A 23,036-nucleotide genomic window follows, 5' to 3' on the forward strand; every position below is an offset into this window, starting at 1 on the left:
CCAAGCCCACAGTAGACAGCCCGCATCCTGCCCCCATCCCTCACAGGCTTTGTACTGGCTGTGCTGCCCACGAGGAAGGAGACCAGTGGGAAGCCAGGCTCCACGCTTCAGCTGCTGCTTCCTGCACGCAGTAGTCAGGACTCAGGTGCTGCTGGGGTAGAGGGGCAGGGGGCTGCAGGCCCTGGCCCTGGGGCATGTTGGGAGAGTAGGGGGCTACAGATTGGGAGTGAGGGACAGTGGTAGAGCCATGGGGCTGTGGGTCAGAAGTGAGGGGTACCTGGGGGTTAGGGGGCTGCAACTTGGGAGTGAGGAGACATGCTGAGGAAATGAGATCATAAATGGCATCATACTGAGGAAAAGTTTGGGAAGCACTGCCCTAAGGACACTGTGGCCAAGTAATCTCGGTGGTTGCCTTGGTTAAGTGCAACATGTTGAAGAACATAATGGCCTCAAGACATTTATATTCAATCATGCTACTATAGTCCCATTGATTTCAGAAGTGCCTTACAATACCAGGGTCACAGTCTTGGGAAGAAGCAACTTTTGTCATTTTTTTTAATTCCTAAGTTCTCATTATAACATAACTGCTTCTCTTCTACTTCATTCATTAGTTGGTAAGGGGTCAAAAATCTGATTCAGTGAGCTCCAACTTGCACCAGCCTTTTTGTACTTGAAATCAACTCTTCTTTAGTTTGGAGCACCACTTTCACTAACCGCTCCAGGTTTCCTGTTTATTGTCAATGATTTGTTACATTTTTTTGGTTGAGGGACACAAGTAAAGTATGTAATTTTTACTGTCAGTGAAGTCAACTTGTCTGGGATCTCAGGACTAAGTGGACAGCATGGTTAGTGTCTACTTGTGTTTACAGTAGCGCACAGAAGGCCCAGTGGAGAATAATAAGCATTATGCAAACTCAGAGTAGGTACAGTCCTTAGCCTAAGGTGCCTATATAAGCAACTCAGGCAAAAGATGAGAGGGAGGAACTAGTTTCTCCATTTTAGAGATGGACAGAATTGAAACAGGTTAAGTGATTTGCCCAAGGTCAGACAAGGGGAGCCGTAGCAGAGTTAGGAACTGAGCACCTTCTTTCAGAGTCCCGGTGCTAGGCCTTAACCACAAGATCGTGCTTTTGTTCTGAATGATTCTTTTTGCATGTCATTCATTTCCCAGTAATATGGAGTGTTCAGGTTGTATTGCTTTTCTTTCTTGCAAAGTTGTAATTGAAAACAGAATAGGTCTGGGAGTAGCTCACTGTTCTGTTGGGAGACCTGGGACAAAATCAAGCCCAGTCCCTCTTGACTACATAGGCTTTATCTGGAATAAAGCAGGAGTAAAACTAAATAGTTAAAAGACAAAAGCAATTTTCTGATTACCAAATCTCTCACTTGACTCTGAGTACCCCTTGAAGTTCTTCAGACTCAGTTCATACTAAAATTCCTTTTTGTCATAGCTGGCCATCTGGATCCTATTTGGGATGATGTAAGCAATGTGTTCCCGGTAACGGGGTTAACCTGAATGAGCTAGCATAACCATACTTCTTCGGTTAAGTAAGTACCTGTCAATTCATTGTTAAGAGGTGAATTGCACGTATGGTAATTTATGGACAGTTATGTGTGTAACATGACTATCTAGTACTATAATAATAAATGCCAGTGCATTTTGAAAAGGAGATTAACCACATGCATCAGGTTTTGAAATGCATTTTAACTATTAGGTTGTGATGAGACCTAAGGTTGGGGGGGAGCAGATTATTGCTTACCTTTCTACTGTGAGAGTGTCTTACTCCTTCCACAGAAGCATCTAATACCTGCTACTGTTGGAGACAGAATATGGGCTGTGAGGCATCTAAAGTCTGAGTAAAGATAGCAATGTTCTTATTGATGTATTTATCAATCGGTATTAAGAGGATGATGATGAAAGAGAGCCACTATGTATTTTAAGACTTTTTCAAAACGTTTGATTCTTGTAATCTTCATGCTTTAATTTAAAAAATGAAGCGGGGGACACTTGACTAGTACACTGAAGGGAGAGCTGTGGAATAGGTACTGGAGGTGGTGCTGGTGAGTCACGAGGTAGTAGGCTTTGGCTTGATTGTTGGACGCATGTTGCTCCTCTTATTGGGATGTGGTATTAACCCAAGGTCCTGACTGCCTAGCCAGTGAAACCTCATGATGCCTTTCACAAGCAAAGTCTGTTGCTTTTGCATCATGTCCAAACTGCATCATAGGGAAATATGGCATTTTAACTGAAATTTCCACCTTGTAGTTTGATTGGGATACTGCTGACCTCATTGGTTTTGTTTCTAAGTGGTGCTTCTGTCTTATGGGTGAAGTGAATAATGTAGATTTTAGTTTATAAAGCATGAATAGGTTCTGTCTGAATTAAAGGCACTATAAAAAAGCACAGTCTCTCCTATAAGTTCATATTTGTCTTTAGCCAAATATGTTCTGTTTAGCCACATACAAACTGCAGCTAGATTAATAAATCAAAATTCACATTTTAAAATAAATTCTTAATATTTGTTCTGTTACTTTAGAGAGAAGGGAAACTTCCTGTGTACTGAGGGTGCTTGTATTTTTCGTTACAAAACGCATTCTTTAGATTAGATTCTTACCCAAATTCCCTTTTGTTGCAGATGGCCGTACAGATCCAATTTTGGATGATGTAGGTGATGCTTTCCAACTCATGGGAGTTAACCTGCACGAGCTTGAAGATTATATACACAATATCGAACCTGTCACATTTGCACATCAAATCCCTTCGTTTCCTGTCAGCAAGAACAATGTCCTACAGTTTCCCCAGCCTGGAAGTAAAGATGCAGAAGAAAGGAAAGAGTACATTCCTGATTACATGCCACCCATTGTCTCATCTCAAGAAGGTGCGTAATTAACTGGTTTTTTGCTTTGGGAGGAGAGAGGGAGTTTGTTTTTGAGCATTCACATATTTCTGTACATTAAGTTATCCAAGTTGTGCTGCCCATAGTCACTTGATGAGACATCTGGAAGGGCACTGCACAAACAGTGAAATACAACCATGTTTTTAAATCATAGTTAAAAAAATAAGGCACAGTGTTGTGGCCAAAATGATAGAACTCATTTCCACTCTTAATTCACTTCGTTTTAGAGAGTAAACAGTGTTAAAATGCCCTGTGTTTGTACAGCTTCCTAGAAACCCTGAATAATTAAATAAATGTGTTATGCCTTTCAGTACTTAAGGTAGGTGGTAGGGCATAATATCCCCATTTCACAGATAAAGCAGAAAGCTTTCATATAGTTTCGCTAAGAGAACAGGGGAAGTTCCCTGCAGAGCTGGCAGTGCAGTGCAGGCCTCCATGGGCATGAGGGACAGAGGTCAGTGAAATCAATGATACGTAATTCTGTCAAACAGAGCAGTATCTTGTTTCTTCTCTCAGCTACAGTAATCATGAGTGTTAATTATCATATTATAATAATAGTGAGAAGGCAATAAGAGGCAATTTTTTTCCTCCTCCGTTTCAGATACAAGAAATATGAGTGCTAGCTAATACGAAGCGGTTAAATCATGTGCAACATAAGTTGACTGTCCCTTTTGATATTGACAGTTGCATATATTTATTGTCTCCTTGCAAGCCTATGTAATGCTATGGGTTAGGTACAAATATGCCAAACAGAACAAAATCACTGTCCTGAAGACTGTAGAGTACAGTTGACAGACAGAATTGTAATGAGGTGTTTATTTCTTCTGAAGCCGATTGTGTGAGGACAGAACGCACATCATATTATGTCATGTGTAATGTTCCGTTCAAGTACTTGGTCTATAAATCCTGAGAGACTAAATGTTGCAACGTGGGCAAAAAATCTCCACGGTATGAAGAGGAACACAAACCGCTTTCCCTTAAGTGTCAACTTAAAATAAATCCTGTTTGGGCATTGCCACAAATGATGTACTGAGTTGTTGTTCTGTTGTTGACTTTTATTTGGGTTTACAGTATATTTACTGCTGTTTGTATACAGGTCTATGGATTGAGCTATAATATACCACGCAAACTAAGTAAGATGAAAGTCAGGGGTAGTTATCTGGAATCAGAAAATATGAGACGTAGTATTTTCCATATATTTAGCACTGTTTAGAGCAGGGATTGGCATCCTATGGCCTGTGGGCCTGATCTGGCTTGCAGACCTAGGGAGCTTTGGTGGCATTCTGGAAGTGTGGGTGCTTTGCCCACACCTTGGCCAGACAGCAGAGAGAAGTGGTGGTGGTGGCAGCAGGAGCCAGATCAGAAATTATAATCTACCTTGGACCTGAACTGAGTTGTTTCAGGCCCCGACTTGTTAACCATTGCCGACCACTGCTTTCAAATAAATGTAATGTTTCCAGAAACATGCTGAGGAATCACGCTGTTGACCTCAGCTGCCCTGGGCACGCAGTTTTCTCGTTTTGTTGCTTAGGCTGCAGAGATGGATATGTACCGTGGTCCGTGAGATATTTTAATGTAGCTTATGTTAAAGCAACTGAAAGTAAAGTTTAAATAGTGGCTCAAATACCATTCAGAGCTGAAAGGCTTCTTTACATTGACAAGGAATCACTCTATTTACTCAATTAGCAGATGAGATTTCCCACCCCATTTAACATAGGGGGGAAGGGGAGCCCGTCACCTTTTCACTCAAGCACGGGGGTGGGGTGCAGGGGGCCAGGCAGGCAGCTATCATGCCTTCTGCCCCAACCCAGGGTTAGGGTTGGAGCTGGAGCCACAGCTGCCACATTCCTCCCTGCTACCTCTGTGTGCCCTGCTACTCCGCCCCTGCAGTCCCCAGTCTCCCCCCCTGCACCATCTTTTTCTTTCTCCCCCTTTGCTATACTCCTCCTTACCCTTGCTCTGTGCTGGCAGGCTCTGTCCTCGCTGCAGCCTGGAGCACAGAGCATGTGCTCCAGCCCAGACTTACAGTAACTGCTTCAGGGCAGGGCTGGAGCTGTGCCCCTAGGCTGCAGCAGTATTGAAGGCTACCAGCAAGGAGTGAAGGTAAGAGGTGGGAGGGTGAATGGGCAGTTCTTGGGGAGACGGGAAGCAGAAGCAGTTTGGAGTGGAGAAGAGGGGAAGGGGGAAGTGGGGTAGCCTGAAGCTGGGGGAGGCAGGGGCAGGAACAGTGGGGGTACATGGGGGCAGAGGAGGCAGAGGGTGAAAGTTGCTTGCCTTTCTCATTGCCTGCCCTACCACCTCCATATGACCTGCCACCTACTTCCTGTCGTGTCCCCGCCCCACTGCTTGCCCCATTATGGCCTCCCGTCCACCCTACCACATGCCCCCCTACTGCCTCCCCTACTGTTTGTCCCCTATCTCCTGCTGTATTACTGCGCCCTGCATCATCTTTTTCCCCACACCTTCAGTAGTGTGGCGGGGGTGACAAATTTAAGATAACATCATAATTACAGTCTATACATGGAATTTTATAATAAATTTTTAAGTTTTCCACTTTTAGAATCTAATTATTGTAGGTCATCTTACTTCCAGTGTTGTCTTGTGTTAGTGTGGGTAAATATGGTAAAATATCTCTTGGGAGGCTTTGTTAACTACTTCAGAAAGTGCCAGACAAAAGGACCATATGTAGCTGGACCATTTTTTCTGGGAACCATCAATACTTAAACCCAGTCTTTCAAAAGTGGGTAGTAATATGGGGATTCTTATTTTGAGGTACCTAACCTGCAGCATCTGTTAGGTGGGCAAGCATGATTCACAAGATAAACCCAGAGATTGCAAATAAGAATCCATAGGGTCAAAAACACTCTGATCTTCTGCGGTCTTTCTGAGTTTTTTGCAACAGAAGAATTGCTCCATTATTGTTCTGCACTCCAAGAATGAGTGAAAAGAGCTGACATTTTCCAAGGGGTGCCTTGACTCTCATATGTTTGAGGACCACTGATCTGTAGGTAGGAAAAAAGGAGAGCTATATTAGAATGCCAATTTGATTCTGAAGTGAAGTTCAAAGTTGGACCAAATACTGAAATGGTGGCAGTTATGCAAGTTTTGTCCGTCATTTTTATGTGCAACTCTCTTGCAAGTTGGATCCAGGAGTTACATTATAGCAGTCCTTATAAATAACGTAGGAATCCTTTTAACACGTGGAGCAAGAAGATATCATTTTCCCAGTTGGATGGGCACCAGGAAAATGTCTAATGAAGAAGGCTAGTATATCGGGGATTACAAAGCCTTTTTTTTTTTTTTTTTTTCCCAATAAGGGCTTGATACAAATGTAAAATGTTGAATGCAGTTAGTGGATACAGGTGTTATAGTTGTTGTACCATACTTAAATGTAATCAGGGCATCTTCTTGATAAAGAAACCTGGAAGTTTGAGTTGAGCATGAGCATCTAAAACTAATGAATCATGTTTACAAAATATGATTTCCATCTCATTAATTTTTGGACAGATGAAATAGACTGGAAGGATCAGGCATCACAGCCCAGCACTGTTTTATTGGTAAATAGTGTTTGGTCCAACTCCCTATCCTGTCAGAGAGGAAAGTATATCCAAAACGTTAATTTAAGAATTGCATGACGTAGAAGGCAACTTGTAAAAGTGTAAGGTTTCATACTAGGCTGACGTTTGTTATAGTTCAAAATGTGTCCACATCACTTCACACAAGTTATGAAGCTCTAATTCTTATTATTTTTCTGTAGATGTCATTTAAGCATCAACAGTGCCAGTAATGACTAAGTAATTGAACTAGGCATTTCAACTGTAATAAAAGGTTTAGATTTTTAGAAAAAAATTGTATTGGTAACCATGTTCAGTATTCATCATGACCAGTAGGTGTTGCTAACCACCTTCTTAAGACTAAAGTTACAGTTGCCCACTACTGTGGTGTTCTCTGTGTCTGCAAATAACATTAGTGCCACTTACTTTCTATAACCTGATGTTTCATGTGGGGTGTACAGTCTGTTTAGATAGCTTGTCCAATTACTTAATTACTAGAAAGTCCTGGCTGGATTACAAAGACAATTTTGAGTGTGTTCCATTCATGTATGATAGCCTGCAAGAAACGCTGGTACTTGTGCTGCCTCGGTAATAGTCTGAGCAGTAGGTGAGAAAAAGGCAGACCGGTCTCTGCCATTTAATGTTGAGTTTAATTTTTTGGGCTAAATTCTACTCAAATACTGAAAATGGTTAGCAGAATGTGACTCTGTTAATTATGGAGTGTGACACTTTAGTAATTTACTATGACTAGAAGACTTGGCATATATGCTAAGTGTGTAAATTGTATAGATCTGCATATAAACTCATCCCCATAATACAATCTGATTTAGTATTACCATGGTAAACGTTGGGCTTTTAGTGGTATGTTTGCAAAGAAAATTTAGGGGATTATTTTGTCATTGTATCATGACGTTCACTTCTCTGCCTATTTTTAATTACTCCCTTTTTTTGTTTCTTTCTTAGCAGTCTTAGTGCTGTTGTCACTGAAGTGTCATGGTAAACTTATAAAACAGATTTTTTTTTTTGAGGAGAAGATAAATTGGTTGCAAAACATGATGGTCTTGCTGTAGTGTAGAAGAACGACACTTTTATAATATCAACATGTTCTGTGAAGTTGGTGTTTTGTTTGAAGCCAAAGAACATCAAGAGTTGAAATTAGGCCACTCAAGTCAACATAATTTTTCCACAGCGAGCAGTGGCTCGCTACTGTGTAGCCAGTAGTATTTGAGACTTGGACCAAAATGTAAAAGGAACTACATAGTGCTCCTAAAATTAAAAAAAAAAAGAAAAACTAAAAACTTGCCCCAAATTCTTGTTCTCATCTGCCATTGTAACCTGATCTTGTGGCTAAATTAATTTGCTCCGTCTTGAGTTGGGGTTAGAGAGAAGGAACTGTGTTACTCTTGTTTGTGTAGTATTACTTTTGTTAATTGTCTGCTATTTTCACTGTCCCTAGTGTTACAGGATTTACAGAAGTTTAGGGCTGGAAGGGACCTTGTGAGATCCTCGGGTCAAGCCCCCCTGCCCTGGGCAGGAAAGACTGCTGAGGTCAAATAACCCCAGAGAGGTGTGCATCCAGATTCCTTGCTATTTGTTTACTGAGTAGATAATTTTGTTATCACCAAGCTGATTTGTTGCTTTCTGAGGACTTGATTGCTCCTGGTTGCTCCACAAGTCCACAAAAGGAAGACACGGGAAGTTCTACCCATTGGACAAGAGTTGCTGTCCCTAAGCTTCTTCATAGCTCCCCTGAAGAAGAGATAGTTTCAGCTGTTAGTTTTTTGGTGCGTCTGTCTTCTGCCTTCAGCCCCTCAACTCCTATCTTATAAAACGATATAATGTGTTGGGTGGAAGAGAGAGTTTAAGTTTGGGGGTCTTTCAGCTTTGATAGAGTATGTTCAAGGACTGGCTTCCTGTTTCTAATCATCAATCCAAGACCAGTTCTTGTCACAGTTTCACAGATCCTGATTTATTTTTGGCTTCAGTCAAAGCATTTATTTCCCTGGCAGATGAGATCATAAGATTGTCAGTCTGATTACAGTCTTGCTTTTCTCCTACTTTAATACTGATATGATATTAGAACCTAATAACCACCAAAAAGCAGTGCTTATAACACCTGAAAGCACTGAATCCCGGCTGTCAAATTATGAAACTTCTTAAACTATCTCTAGTTGCTTGTAAGATGTTAGCTGCTAAAAATCTCATTGGAATTGAAGTGGGAATGGGGGAAAGCAAGATGGTAATCAAAATAACATGATCTTCAGGTCTGATATCTTGGGCCTACTAGTGCTAGAAATGTAATTGTATAAAGCTGTAAGCCTCACAGTGGTATAAAGCATTAGTGTCTAGCTCCAGTGGCATGATGTATCAGACTTTAAAACTGTCACTGGTCCCTTAGTTTAGCAGTGCTTTTCTTGGCTGTGATCCAGAACTGAATGAAACCAGCCTTGGATCTCAAACTAATGTAATTTCAATCCCTGGTTTCCTCAAGGGTTAAACAAAGCCTGGGAATTTTTAAATTGCCTATGATGGGATTTAAAAATGTCTAGAAGAGCCTATCTGGATATTGACTTAGTCTTTTGTTAATGTAGATTTCTTTGTCATTGTTTTGACTGTGTTTTTAACCTTTCTAACTTTTCCCTGCATTTAATTCTATAACCTAAACCTTCTTCATTATGGCACCCTCTGTAAACAGTCCTGGCAGGTTAAAAAATAGCAGCAAGCTTTTCAGCAGAGCTATTCCAGTATCCTAGGCTGTGTAAACCTCACCACACATCAGCATGCTTGTACTGTGTAGTCAGACAATTTGAAGAGTTAAACCCTTGCTAGGGGATCATCTTGGAACACTTTGCTCCTGGCTAACCATGCCTGGTTGCTGAGTATTGCAGGCTCTGCACTGAGTTCCTATAGTAGTGTATGCACTATGCTAACTGTCAGACACTGATTGCGTTTGTGCGAATGAGTTTCCGTGTGTGCATCAATCTAGCAAGGAAGGAGCAATGGAAGAAACAGACAAAATGAGAAAAGCAGCCAAGCTTGAGAAGCAGAAAGAGGAAAACCATTGGGAAAGAGCCAATAGGAGAAGCAGGTTTCAAAGGAAAAGGAGAATGTGAGATGGAAAAAGTGTACAGAAAATGTATGTAGTTTAAATCTTACCATTGGATAGGCATAAAAATAACTCCGCTACGTAAAGTGTGTTAATAGTTTTAATTATGAAACCATCTGCATATCTTTACTTTGTCTTAATACAAAACATGATTTTCTTTGGAAATAGTGCAAGGAAGAATTTATCAGGAAATACTTTTGTCACCGAGTCATTGCTGCCTTCCCAAAGTAACTAAGTCCGTCTCAGTGACACAGCTAACCATGATGTAAATGGGGGCGGCTCTACTGCATCCCTGCCTCCAGATTAGGGTGCATCTGTCCTTGAACTCTCCTGCTATGACTTTGATGGAAAACCATGAGAGGAGTTGTTCAGCCTTGGAGACGTCCTAATCCATGAAGAGTGCAAGGAACAGTGCCAGTCTCAACTCCGATTAAAGCACTTTAGATTAGTTATGGGGCCTTAGGAGCTCCCATTTCAGGCTCCTCCAGCCCCTACACCTCCCGCCTCAAAACTCCATTTGGTATCCACTCTTCAGTCTCAGACCCTTGGAAGGGATCTATAGTCCTTTAACATCAATACACAAAGTCTTATCCACGCCCAGCCTCTTAGCTGAAGGTGCCGGGCTTTGCCCCAGGAATGCCTATTAGTCCGTTTAAAAAGAGCAGAAAAAATGGTGAGCAGCTGGGCTGATCCTCGCCTGCCCAACACTCCACTTTTTTTGCTGTCTGCCTCAGTCCTGGAAGCTGCTTATGGTCTCCTGATGGCTCTTCCTTCCAACTGGGATCCGTCTCCATCACACAGCTGGGTTTTGTTGTCCCTGCTGAGGCAGTAACTGGCCCCTAAATAGCTGGCCAGCTGCTCAGCATCAGGGATGGTGTGGCTTTCTGGCCTTGCCCCCAAGCAAGGAATCTGATGGCCTCAGTGATTGTCCCTGCCACTGGCACCTGGTACACCCAGGTCTCTCTGGCACAGCCAGAAATGAAAGACATTCCGTGCTCAGCTCTTGGAAGGAACCACCGTCTGGGTGAATCTTGAACATGCAACCAGTAATGGGGATAGGTATGAGCGGGGCTCTGCTTCCCCTTTCCCCAGCCACTTTGTTACAACTTTACACAACCCCCTCTCCACACCCCCCCCCCCCCCCCCAGAAAAGTCTAAATTGTCTGATACTATAAACTTTCACATGGAGATCATACGTTTGTTTGCATCACAAACAAAATTTCAGTGTAATGGGCACAGTAGGAAAACTGTATCCATAGTACAAACCCAAGCATACAATTTGGTCTCTAGGTAGCATGGGGAAAGGGCATTTTAAAAGGCACATATCACACCTAGGCATCTAATTCCCACTGGTTGAAAGTGGAATTTAAGTGCTGTTTGTGTCTTGGAAAAACTTCTCTGCTTCTTAGGGGATGAAGGTTGTTGGAGAGTCAAACTGAGCTGCATGTGTAAAGATATGCAGGCTTGCATAAGTAGGACTGAAAAAATCCTGGGTATTTGTTATTTTTGTAGAAGACTTTTGAATATTCTTTCCCTCAACACCCCCCACCCCCCAAAAAAAACAACAAAAAACAAAAAACCAAAGCAACAACACAAAAACCCAGGACAGTAGATAAAATTGAATTGCAATATTATAAAATATTTATGATGGGGGCACTCACTCCTAAACCATCTAAAATGAGCTTAAATGATTCTAAGTTTTATACTTCCCTCTAAAACTTTTTGTTAACTTGTGGGGGGTTTTTTAATTGTCTGATGTGTGAAAGCCATTACATGCAAATGAAAGTGAACACTGACTCTACAGAATAAATCATGAAACTGAATATACAAAAAAAACCCCATAATGATTGTCAAATACAGGAAATGATTTTGCATAATTTTTCAGTTCTAGTTGTCTTGTGTTACTTTTAATAATAGGAAGTTAGGCAGAGATATTTTTTTTTTACATTAACACAGTACCTTTAAAGTTTTAATATACAGTAAATGATAATTCTTGAAGAATTTAACTTTTTCTAGACCTGTTTAAATAGCTTACAACTTGTTCACAATTCTGGGGGACAAAAAAATAAGACTGCATACTGTAAAAATGGTTCAGAAGTCATGCTTCCCTTCTACTGTGAATTATTTACATTGAATTGGAATGAAAGTTTAGGATAGTGACAGGCAAATTTCAATTTTGGTTATAATGAAATTCTTTGAAGGTGAAAACAGGACTTTATGATAAAAGGTTCCTATTGTTTTGGATACTTTTATCACAGACAGCTGTCAGGGTTTTAATTTCCTAGTGATTTTTGTCAGTAAGACTTTTGTCACTTGCCTTGGCTTGTCACGTTATATCAGTTTTTCGTTTTTTTGACAATGTCTGACTGTATTCAGTCCTCATCACTTCTTGCCCTCTGTAGTTCTCCTATACTTGAGGATTTTATTTCATTTGGAGCATCAGGCACCTTTGTACTTTGGAAAGCATGAGTTTTAAATTAGGTTATTGCCTGGTAGTAGTGTGTTACTGTTCTCAGACTATTCAGAAGCTTTTTTTTTCTCACTACAGAGTGTTTTTGGTAAATCTGGTAGTTGAGAGTGGAAAGTCTGGCTGCTGTTTAAAACAGGTTAAAAGAAAGGCACAAGTAACCTATTTCAACTCCTGACCTTATAACTTCATTATTTTTCAGTGGCATTACCACATGCTGGAGTTTTCCTTTTTTCCTTCTCTCCAGATGCTCCCTGTTTTCATTCTGCTCTTTCCTAGCACCTCTTAAAATGCTATGAAAATGTATTTAAAGGATAAAATGGTCAGACATTGCTGCTAAACTATGGATTTAGAGCTGTTGGGAGAAACATACCTGAAATCTGCTATAGTTCTCACTTGTGTTGAGATTTGTCTCCAAACAATTTTTTCTTTCAGATTTTACCCTTACTTTTGGAACATGCGTATTCAACTCGGTCAAGAAACTTCCGCATTGTTATAGTGTTCATTTTAATGACTACTTCACACACCTGTATGATAGAGATCTACTTATGAGAGAATTTGCCATATTTTTGCCAGTTTACTAACTTAATTTTTTCATGCTGATAGGCAGATAACTCTCCACCCCAGAGCAGAAGTAGTACCATAATACACTTGATTTTGAGAAGTGTGGGCCTTTTTTTTCTACCTTCCATTAAAAAACCTCAGCCATGGCTGTATTTTGTGTGTGTGTGATATAGATGCGCACATATACTGTACTTATATAGATGATATATACTGTACTAATGTTTGTACACACACACACATAATAGTACACTATATGTGTTGGCAGTGGTGGTGGCGATTCCTCCTGGTCGAGGATGATCAGTCCTGTGGATCAAGTAAAGAGTTATAAATGAGTCCGTTGACGGCTAAGAAGGCCAATCTTAAAGCCATAGACTCAGAGGCCCCAGGTAGTGGTTCAAGGGAGGGTTGGACCACAGATTTCTCGGTCTTGTTTCCTTTCCTTCTGTTTCTGTCGTTTTTCAGCCTCCACGGCAAGACTGTTTTCTTCAAAGTAAGATGCATCTTCTCTCACAAGGCGTTGCCTTGTAGACCTGTTCTGGGCTAGTTTTCCTCAATTTGTGGTGTCAGTGCCACACGTTGTCCACCTTGAGGATGTCCTTGAAGTGTTTCCTCTGGCAACCACAATGTATGTATACATATATATAGTGTGTACACATGCATGTGCACACACGTGCATAGTGTATAAACACGCACACATTATACACACACACACGCACACTATAGCCATGGCTGTAGTAACATGAGGTTTTTTGATGTAAGGTAGGAAGACAGGTCCACACTTCTCAAAATCAAAAATATGCTTACATATACAGTACAGCTGCGGTAACGTGGCTTTTTCTATAAAGTAGGAAAACAGGTCCCCACTTCATTGTGTGTGTAGTCTAAGGGTTTGTAAACTTGCACCCACTGAGGAATATTTATTCCAGAATAGCTGTGCCTGAATTATTCCTGAAAGCTATTTCATGTGTCAACACTTTTTCCAAACTGGTCCTTCAAAGTGGTTTAAGAGCTAAACAGGGAGAAGGTGCTTTTATTCTAGAACGAATGACCCTATAGTGCTCAGGAAGAGCTGTTTGGCCTTAAATTCACACCCTAGTCTTCAAGTGTAGATAAGCCTGAGCGAGTCACTGAAGTAAGGTCAAACTTCAGACATTTAAATTTCCATACCACCACATAGTCTAACCTTAACTGGTTTCTTCTGAGCAGAATTTTGTAATGGGAGGCCATTGCATGATTTAAGAGGAACAAATCAGATCTAAGCTTTAGTTGTGGATGGATGGTACTTGGTTCAAAACCAAGAACCATGTTGCCTGTAGGTAGTTACACAGTAGGTCATAACTTCCTCTGAGCCAGTATCAAACTGACATCTCATGTGAGATTAGATAATGGCATAATGTCAGAGGTATTATTCTTTGCAAGAACAGAAAATCCAGATTTGATCCCTTTTTTTTTTTTTTTTTAATGGTTTGATGGGTCGTTTATGTGGGAATTATAGTAGATGCACCATACTGGACAAATAACAACTTACTATATTCTGCATGCTTCCATTCAATTGATGAACTTGGGTTATTTCCCTTGTTCCTTAAATGCATTGCTGGTAAGTGACAGTTGTCTTTCCATTCCAGAAGAGAGGATACTTCAGTAGTGAGTAATGTGCTTTCCACTAGGTTCAAACATCCAGATGAAAGGTGCTTTTCTTCAAAAGTTACAAAGCATTTGTATTTGAGGGAAAGGGGATGACACTGCTGCCTTGTATCTGAGAGGTAATATTTAATCCAAGTACCAAATGATTTATTTTTTCAGTTTGGAATGAACAATTGTAGTTCCTCCTATCTTGAATGAATTTTGCGGACTTTCTTAGTGGCAGTTGAACTTTGCCTTTTGCAGTTTTAAGTGCTTGGAGGAGCATGTATAAGTGTTCTATAGTTCAAACGCTTTGTTCTTAAAATATGTACAAAAAACAAAAATAAAATCCGCAAATCCTTTTTCAGATGTGACTCTTGCTCCTGGTGTATTTAAACATTAGCACTTTTTCCTTGTATGTACAACGCTAATTGTGTCTGACAGACACAATTGGGAATAGCATGGAGGAAATAATAGCTCTTGACCAATCAGCAAAACTCAGGAAGTCCCAATGCCAAAGGAAGGGAGAGAAACTCACTTTTCATTTCCTCTCGAGTCCACTGTGTTCAGATTAACTTTAAAGGAGAGTGAGATGCAGCTCTGAGGATTTGGTCTCCAATAGAGTGTTACCTATGTATGGAGCCCATCTCAGCAGGCATTTAGTCACCAGCCAAAAAAGCTCTCATAGCTAAGCTGCTGGGTATCCTATTGCAAATTAAATATGAAACAAGGATACACTTGGTTTTGCATGAGAAACTTTAAAGCATTCATTAAAGAGGCTTTATTTCTGTTTCAAATATTTTAAAGCTACAGTACTCTTGAAGGTGATACTTCTGACTAGAGTTGAGCTTTCTAGCTTTGTTTCTGGTATTTGAGACACTTTACAGATTTGAGAGTCGATTTAAAAAAATCGTGGGCAGTAATTTTAATTCTACTTAGAATTTAGCATATTTAAAATGCTAGAAGTAAACCATTTCAAATCTTTGTAAAATTGTCGTCCATCCTATCTTTCTTATGTTATGATAGATCTGATATATTTATGATAGAATGTCATAAATCAGTATTTGAAATGCAACAAATACAAAAATCTAAACACAAATATATACTGTAGTATGCCTATGGGATATAGGCATTTAATTCCCTGTGTACTCGTCTACACGAGACGTTCACTGTGGAGTAGACTAATTATCTGCCCACTAAACATCTCGCATCTACACATGTGGCCCTATTAGGCCTCAGGAAACTAATCAACTCTGTAGCAGGGTAGTACTTGTGAATACAGTACTCTGCAGTACCTTGTATAGATGCTGGCACAGGTGGTTGCCTTGCATTGGAGCACCCTGATGCCCCAACCAGCCAGCCCCTTCGCAGCACATTGAACCAGGTTGTAGCAGCCCTGGGCTGGCAGGCTTCCCCCCAACTCTTCTCTCCCGCGGGCCCTCTACCAGCTGGAGCTGCTCTAACCTGCCTGAATGTGCTGTGGTCCTGGGTGCATGTGTAAATGTGGCACTTGGGAACAGTAGACTCTGGTACAATATGCACTGAGTTTATTCCTTCATGCTAATAGCACGTATAGATTGATTACTGCCTTCTGAACCCGATGCTCCATCTAGTTTTCTATCCACCTTATAGTCCATTCATCCAGTCTGTACATCCTTAGCTTGCCTGCGAGAATGTTGTAGGAGACGGTATCAAAAGCCGTAAAATGAAAGTATAGCATATCCACTGGGCTCCCCACATCCACAGAGCTAGTCACCTCGTCATAGAAGACAATCAGGTTGGTCAGGCATGACTTACCCTTGGTGAATCCAGGATTACTGCTCCTAATCACCTTCTTCTCCTCCAAGTGCTTTGAGATGGATTCTTTAAGGATCTGCTTCATGATTTTTCCAGGGACTGGAGTGAGGCTGACTGGTCTTTAGTTCTCTGGATCCTCCTTTGTCCCTTTCTTTAAAAATGGGCGCTATGTTTGCCCATTTCCAATCATCTGGGACCTCCCGAACGCCATGTAGCATGGCCCTTAGTTAATGACGCTTGAGCTTGTCAGAGAAGAAACTACATGCTTTGTCTATATCACAGCTGAGAAAAGAGCACCATGCTAGCAGCCCTGTGAGCCTGAAAACTGGCATGGCATCGCTATATCAAAAATAAACCGCCTCAATCAATGTAGAGTGTAGAGAACATAAGTAGAAGTTTGGCATAAACCTTCCCACTCTATTAAACTGCTGCTTATCAGTGCAAATAAACTTTAACATTGCAGTATTTTATCAGTTTAACTTGCAGTTTGCAGACCTAATCTATATGCCCCTGCACTCTGTAACCATGCCACCTGGGCTATAATGTTGTTAGATCCCAGACTAAGCCAAGTCTGATTGCTGCAGTTCTTGGATAGAAGACATCCCAGGAAAAATCTCCACGCTTCAGGAAATAGTGGTGATTCTAGTAGCTTGTACTCTGCTCTGTGAGAAGGTGGCTGTGCTGGTGAGACTGACATGTTTGAAGTGAGGTGAAAAATGAAGTCCTTGCCACTTCTGGTGATTAACGATTCCATAGGTTGCTTTTCAGGAACAGCATGTTAACTAGAATTTAGCCAGGAAGGTTTAGTTAACCAAGTTTTTCTAAACTGAATGGCCCATTGCTGTTTTCAAGGGCATATACATTCATATGTTGTATAGTGCGATTTGAGACGACTCTAGGAAGTGGGGTTGTGCTCTATAGCAGTGCCATGCTGTGTGTAAAAAAATTATATGATGTACGGTAGTTCAACAACAATGTAGAAAGCCAAGAAGATCATGCAGAATCCCATTTGATCTGGAGGGAACGTCTGGGATGGGGTGTAGATCAACACAAAGTGGTTTTGATCCAGAGGATGGAAGTGGAGAGAGAAGAAAGCAGCGTGCTGGAAATTTTGGATTTCAACTTGGGCAACACACGGATCTGTGGAACTTGTAACAAGGTGTGTCGCTCTCGCATTGGGCTTGTCCACCACAAACAGATTAATCAGGCATCTGACTAGACCTCTTACATGTACACCATGATCCAGAGGATTGATGGTTGCATACTACTACTAAATTCTGTACAGTTGCTGTGCACGGCAGCCTCCCATAAGGTGATTGTACCTCAGCAGCAACTGAAGTGAATTTTCTTTTAGGTCAAATTCCTCTTGCTGCATATGCACAACAGATGTGTTTTTATTTCAGAATGGAAATGTATGCGTGTCCCAGTTTAACCTTTCTCCTCCATGCAGGGTAAAGCATTTGGGATGAAAGCTACTGTGTAAATGTAAGATTCCATTTGCCTGTGCTCTTGGCTGGAGGAACAGAAAGGCAGAATCTAGCTAAAGCTGGAATGGGCAAAATATGGCCCATGGGCTGAATCCGGAGCCCCCCAGGTGACTGGATCTGGCCTGTAGCTGCCTCTGCCATGCTGTCCTGCGCTGCTTCATATGAGCAGCTTCAGCCAGGCTGCTCCTGCCCCAGCATGTGGGCTCCTGCTTCTGCTCCTGTTGCCTTCCGGTCTGTGACAGCTCGTCAAAACTCCCTATGTGGCCCTCGGGCCCAAAAAATTGCCCACCCCTGAGCTAGAAGGAAGTTACCTATTTGGAAGCAAGAAAACTGTGTGTGAGATACAGACATTGTTAATATACTTGAAAAGCAAGGTGCAAATAAACAGTGTAAATGATGATGCTTCCACCTAACCGCAGCTTTCTTCCTTTATCAAGCATGAATGTAGCAGTTGTTTTCTAGCATGGTGTTTACTCCTATTCCCATACAGTATTTTTAGCAGTGTATTCATTTAAGAGGTGTGTTGGATTACATAGTGATGAATATGATACAAATACCAGAGTACATACTGATAGATCTTCTGGCATGTGAGAAGGGGATGTGATCTGGGAGGCTGGTGGGAAAGCTTGGATGGTGATGCCAAGAAAGGAGCATGTGAGATCAGAAGGTTACATATTGGGGTTAAATAACTGACACCATCCCTTTGGAGTAATTGGAGTAAAATGGAGTAATTTTTATCAGTAGATTCAGGAAAACTGTTACCATTTGTACTAGCTTTCCAATGCAGTGATATACTGCACCTATATTACGCAGTAGCTATTAGCGTTATCTAAATGGAAAAATTGTTCCAGCTTGAGGACAACTGAACAACTTTTTATATAAAAATATAATATACATAAATCATCATATTATTTTTTCCCCAAGCAGCACAGTATGCAAGATGCATGTACCAAGGCCAAAGGCGCTGCCTGAAATTTTTCTAGTGTGTGTGTGTGTGTGTGTGTGTGTGTGTGTGTACATACATACGTACGTTAATCTGGGGAACTGTGTGGCTCTGGAAAACAGCTTAGAGCAAAGACAGCAACGGCTGGAAGATTTCTCTGTTCTGCCACTCCACTGTGAAAGAACTGGTCAGGGCAATCTGCCTAGAAGTAACTGTACCTCATTCTTATCAATATGTTTTTCAGCCTTCAGATTCTTGGCGTCCTTGCTACAGTAAATGAACACTTTTTTTTCTTCACTTCACATTGTTAAAGAATAGAAGAGGTTACTGATACAGTCTGATTTTTTCTTAGTAGATTTGTTTCTAGTTGTGATATTTTTTCCATCAAGTTATTTTTACCTTTAATTTTGCCTAAAGCACATGAAGCATACAGGGAACAGCTCACAGAAAAACTCTATGGATCCCTTTCTTATTGAAAAATACACTTGTGATGTAAAACCCACTTTATCTGTGTGGTGCCATTAAAGATCCCTAACAAACTATCTGATGCTATTTTTATGGTTAGGAATATTTAGGCAGACTCCTTGTAGTCTCTGACTATCCAGTTCCACTAATACTGTCTCAGATTTATTGTTATAGATGTGTCTGAACCACTTCAAACACCAGTTAGCCATCAAGTGTATAAATAATTTAGTCAGGGGTGTAAAGGGCAGGGAGAATCTTCTTAAATTTGTGCTGACTAGTTATTTTTGCCTAACTTAATATTCAGAAATCTCTGAGACTTTTATGAAACGTTATCCGCTGTCTCAGTGTTTTAGAGGTTATGTAAGGACAAAAAAAAATCAGTGTAAGTATCTTAACTCAGAGGTTCTCATTTTCCTCGTGTGAACTACCTTCCCTCCTGTTTGCAGTCATGTGAACCAGCTGTCCTACCTTTACACAATCACCTAATACCCTTTAGCAGCTACAGCAACTGTTACTTAGAGAAGTATTATGGTGTCTTTAGATGTCCAATGCAATTTAGCACTTCAGAACAAAGATAGATAGCGCTATAAAATCAGCCAGCTCTTGACAGTCCACCTTTGTCCCATTTTATATCCCTCAATCAGAGAACCTAATAAGGGTGGATTTTATATTTGAGCCTATGCTGAAGTTTGATGCAGGAGCGGCAGTAACTGAAGGTAACAACTTCATTGGATAATGAGCTGTTAAGATAGGCTTGGTTCAAGAAGAACTTCAAAATTATGGATTCCTGAGAAAAACTGTGTCAACTGTGTACCAATCTGTCTTTCCAGATAACCTTTTTTAAAGAGAGGGCAAGAAAAAGAGCGAACAGAAATTATAGGTTACAACATATGAAGTAAGGCACTGAATGAGTTCTTGCCTCTTCTTCTGTGTTGGATAGTTCAGTGATTGGGGGGGTGCTAGTTTTTATCAGCAGATGTTTCATTATTTCCAGTGGATTACAAATCTTAGTTTGTAGCTCTCAATCTGCTGCATGCCACACACAGTGGCCATCTGTGCCACTTGTGGCATGTCATGTGTTTGCCAACCCTGCTACAACCCATCCCCAGTTGATCCCAGTTGTAAATGGCACATGGTTCTTCAGGCTGCATAAGTCAAGAGCAGCCAAAGGCCTCAACTATGTCATTCCCTTGTGTGTGGATGAATACAGAAACTGGCCCAATGAACTGCAATGATCTGGGTCAGAAACTGATCCTCTGATCCACTTAAATGAAAGGATATTACATCTGGTATCCAATGCCTGAGAGGTATAAGGTACAAACTGAGAATCCAAAATCTGATCCATTTTAATATCCTTTCATTTAAGTGGATCAGAGGATCAGTTTCTGTCCCAGATCATTGCAGTTCATTGGGCCAGTTTCTGTATTCGTTCACGCACAAGGGAATGACATAGTTGAGGCCTTTGGCTGCTCTTGACTTATTATGCAGCCTGAAGAACCATGTGCCATTTACAACTGGGGATGGGTTATAGCAGGGTTGGCCAACCTGTGACACATGCCACAAGTGGCACAGATGGCCACTGTGTGTGGCATGCAGCAGATTGGGAAGGGGTCAAGCAGCACGGTAAAGAAAGCAGAAGGCAGAGCAGCAGTTGTGGCAGCAAGCCTAGGACAGGGAGCAGAAAGCAGAGCAGCAGATTAGGTAGAGGAAGGGGATTGGATTGGCACTCAAGGAAGATGTGGGGGTAATCTGTAGCATGCCTGCCAAAAAGGTTTGCCCCCACTAGGCTATAGCATGAACCTATAGTAAGACTCAGCTTAGTACTTCTGGTTCAAGAATCCCAACCACTGTCTTACCGCACTCTGTCATTTTAATGGATGGAGGGGTTGTAACTATAAATGCATTGCTCATGCACGATATTTTAGTTATTTTCAATGTTTTCCAGTTTAAGGGCTTACTAATCTTCAAAATCTTTGTGTTAACTGTCTCTACAACCTAATACCTCTGATTTGTTAATGCCAGGTGAACATTTTAATTCTGTGAAATTCAAGAAATGAAGTTGGCCTCATTTATAATAGAAACTCATTTTGTCTGTTATGTAGCTATATAACTAAATCAAGCAAGGTAATAGAAAAGAACTGCGCTGTCTCTGTAGTCTTGGATCCAAGGAGCATTTTGTACTGCTGTATGTCATTTGACCATGAAATATGCATGCATAAGCTAGAAGAGTTAGTTACTGGGAAAGGAATCACAACTCATGGTAGAGGTGATATCTTTTATTAGACCAACTAGATTTTTGCAAAAAAAAAAAATCTTTAATTGCAAGCTTTCAGGCACAAGCACCCTTCTTCAGGCATAGGAGAAAAGCCTGCAAAAGTTCTCCTGGGTAGAAATGTAAGTTCATATTTCATAGGAAGGAGAGTTGAAGGTGTGGTAAAGTTATGGTCAGAAACTTTTTTTCATCTTAATTCTAGTCTCTCAATCTCATTAATGTTAATTTCATTTGTTTATTTATTGAAGTAAAATGTAGTTAATAAAAATGTGCTTATTTAAGTATTTTTCACATCACAGAAATTCATCTTTTGGTTGAAGAACAATCGGCATATTTCCAAAGATGAGAAACCACTCTCTCTCCAACAGTGTATTTTAGAATTGGCAGGGTGGGTGGGAGAGATTCTGAAGAAGATAGTGGGGACTCTCAATATATACTGTATGCTGAGAAAATTAAAACTGTCTGGATAGTTGCAATCACAGATGTCCTCTTGGAGTTTTATAAGCTGTTAACAATTGGTGGCAGTAACTTCTGTTAAGAAATAGGAAGCTTTGGTGATTCTCTGAAAATAAGGTCACAACATGATATATAATACTACTCTCACCATTGCAAACTGATGCCTAGCTCCTTTTCCCTAGTGTTTTGTATCATGAGGAGATATTAATGAGAATGGAATTAATTATTCTGTTTGTTCAACCGAGTGCTGGAACCAGTTCAGCACTAAGTAGAGCAGTGGTTCTCAACCGTTTTTGTACCTGGACCCATTTGTAAACATCGATGGCCAGTCCCGTCTCAGTAGTTGAAATAGAAAACAGCCCCCTGGCCCTGCCGATGCCTCCCCATCCCTGCTGGTGCCCCTCACTCCCTACCCACTGCTCACCACCACCAGGCCCCAGTCCCCTCAGTGTGTGGGGAGGGGGGCTGTGGGGCAAAGGCAAGGGCACACATCCCCATCCCCCCTGATTTGTCCATCTACAGCGGGCACAGGGCACAGGCTGGATCGGCACAGGCAGGAGCTGCCTCTGGCCCAGTAGGTGGGACTCAGCATGGGATAGTAGAACAGGGCGGTGAGACTTTGCTGCTGCCACTGCCAACAGTGCTAGGAGTAACAGATAGGCAGGGGGAGGGAGGCTGCGCTGCCCTCGCCTTCTGCCACTGGCCACTCCGTGCAGGCCCCTGGCTCCACCCCCAAGAGGAGGTGGGGTGGTGGGCAGTGTCACCTATGCCCTTCTGCCTCCTGACGTTGTTTATCCTGCCCACCCCCCCATATCCCTTAGCCTTACCCACAGGGAGCTGCTCTCCATGCTGCCGGGATGCCACAAGCGAGTGTGCACGTGAACATGCATGCGGCACCCCAAGCAGCTCCTTGCAAGTGGAACTCTGCCAGCCTACAAGGGGAAACCTGTGGTTTCCCATGGTTTTTTTTTCCCTTTAAAGAATAATCCATTTTCACCGTTTGTTCATGACCCTTTCGTATATTCCGTTGACCCACAGGTTGAGAAATGCTGAACTAGAGCAGAGGCACATTGCGTAGTGCAGTGCTGTATAGAGATACCGAGGCTAATTTGGGAATTAGAAGTAAAGCTGCACTAGGGTGGTGTTTTGTCTGGGTTAATTTACCTTGCCTCGTGCTGGATTGTGCAGCTCAAGCGTATGCTAAGACATCTATATCAGAAAGCAGTAGGGCCTCCTTGTGCTAAGATTGTCAGCATTTAAAACAGCTCTTAATTCCACAGGAAATGTGTATTCCAAATTATTGTGCTTTCTAGATGCCCCAAGCAAGTAGGTACAGGCAGTCCTCAGACTTACAACACAATTGGTTCCTGAAAACCGTCTTAAGTCAAAACGTTGCAACTCAGAA

General features: G+C 41.5%; 1 protein-coding gene across 1 annotated transcript in view; it reads left to right on the forward strand.

The window, feature by feature from the left end:
• The window catches only part of TAF3 (TATA-box binding protein associated factor 3), a 153,973-nt gene that overhangs the window by 13,738 nt on the left and 117,199 nt on the right, over positions 1-23,036 (forward strand). Inside the window, exon 2 of the mRNA XM_059725760.1 lies at positions 2,637-2,879. Within this exon, the coding sequence (XP_059581743.1) occupies positions 2,637-2,879 (243 nt within the window). The remainder of the gene's footprint in view (positions 1-2,636; positions 2,880-23,036) is intronic.

Source organism: Alligator mississippiensis, chromosome 4, assembly GCF_030867095.1.
Source record: "Alligator mississippiensis isolate rAllMis1 chromosome 4, rAllMis1, whole genome shotgun sequence".
NCBI classification, from domain to species: domain Eukaryota; kingdom Metazoa; phylum Chordata; order Crocodylia; family Alligatoridae; genus Alligator; species Alligator mississippiensis.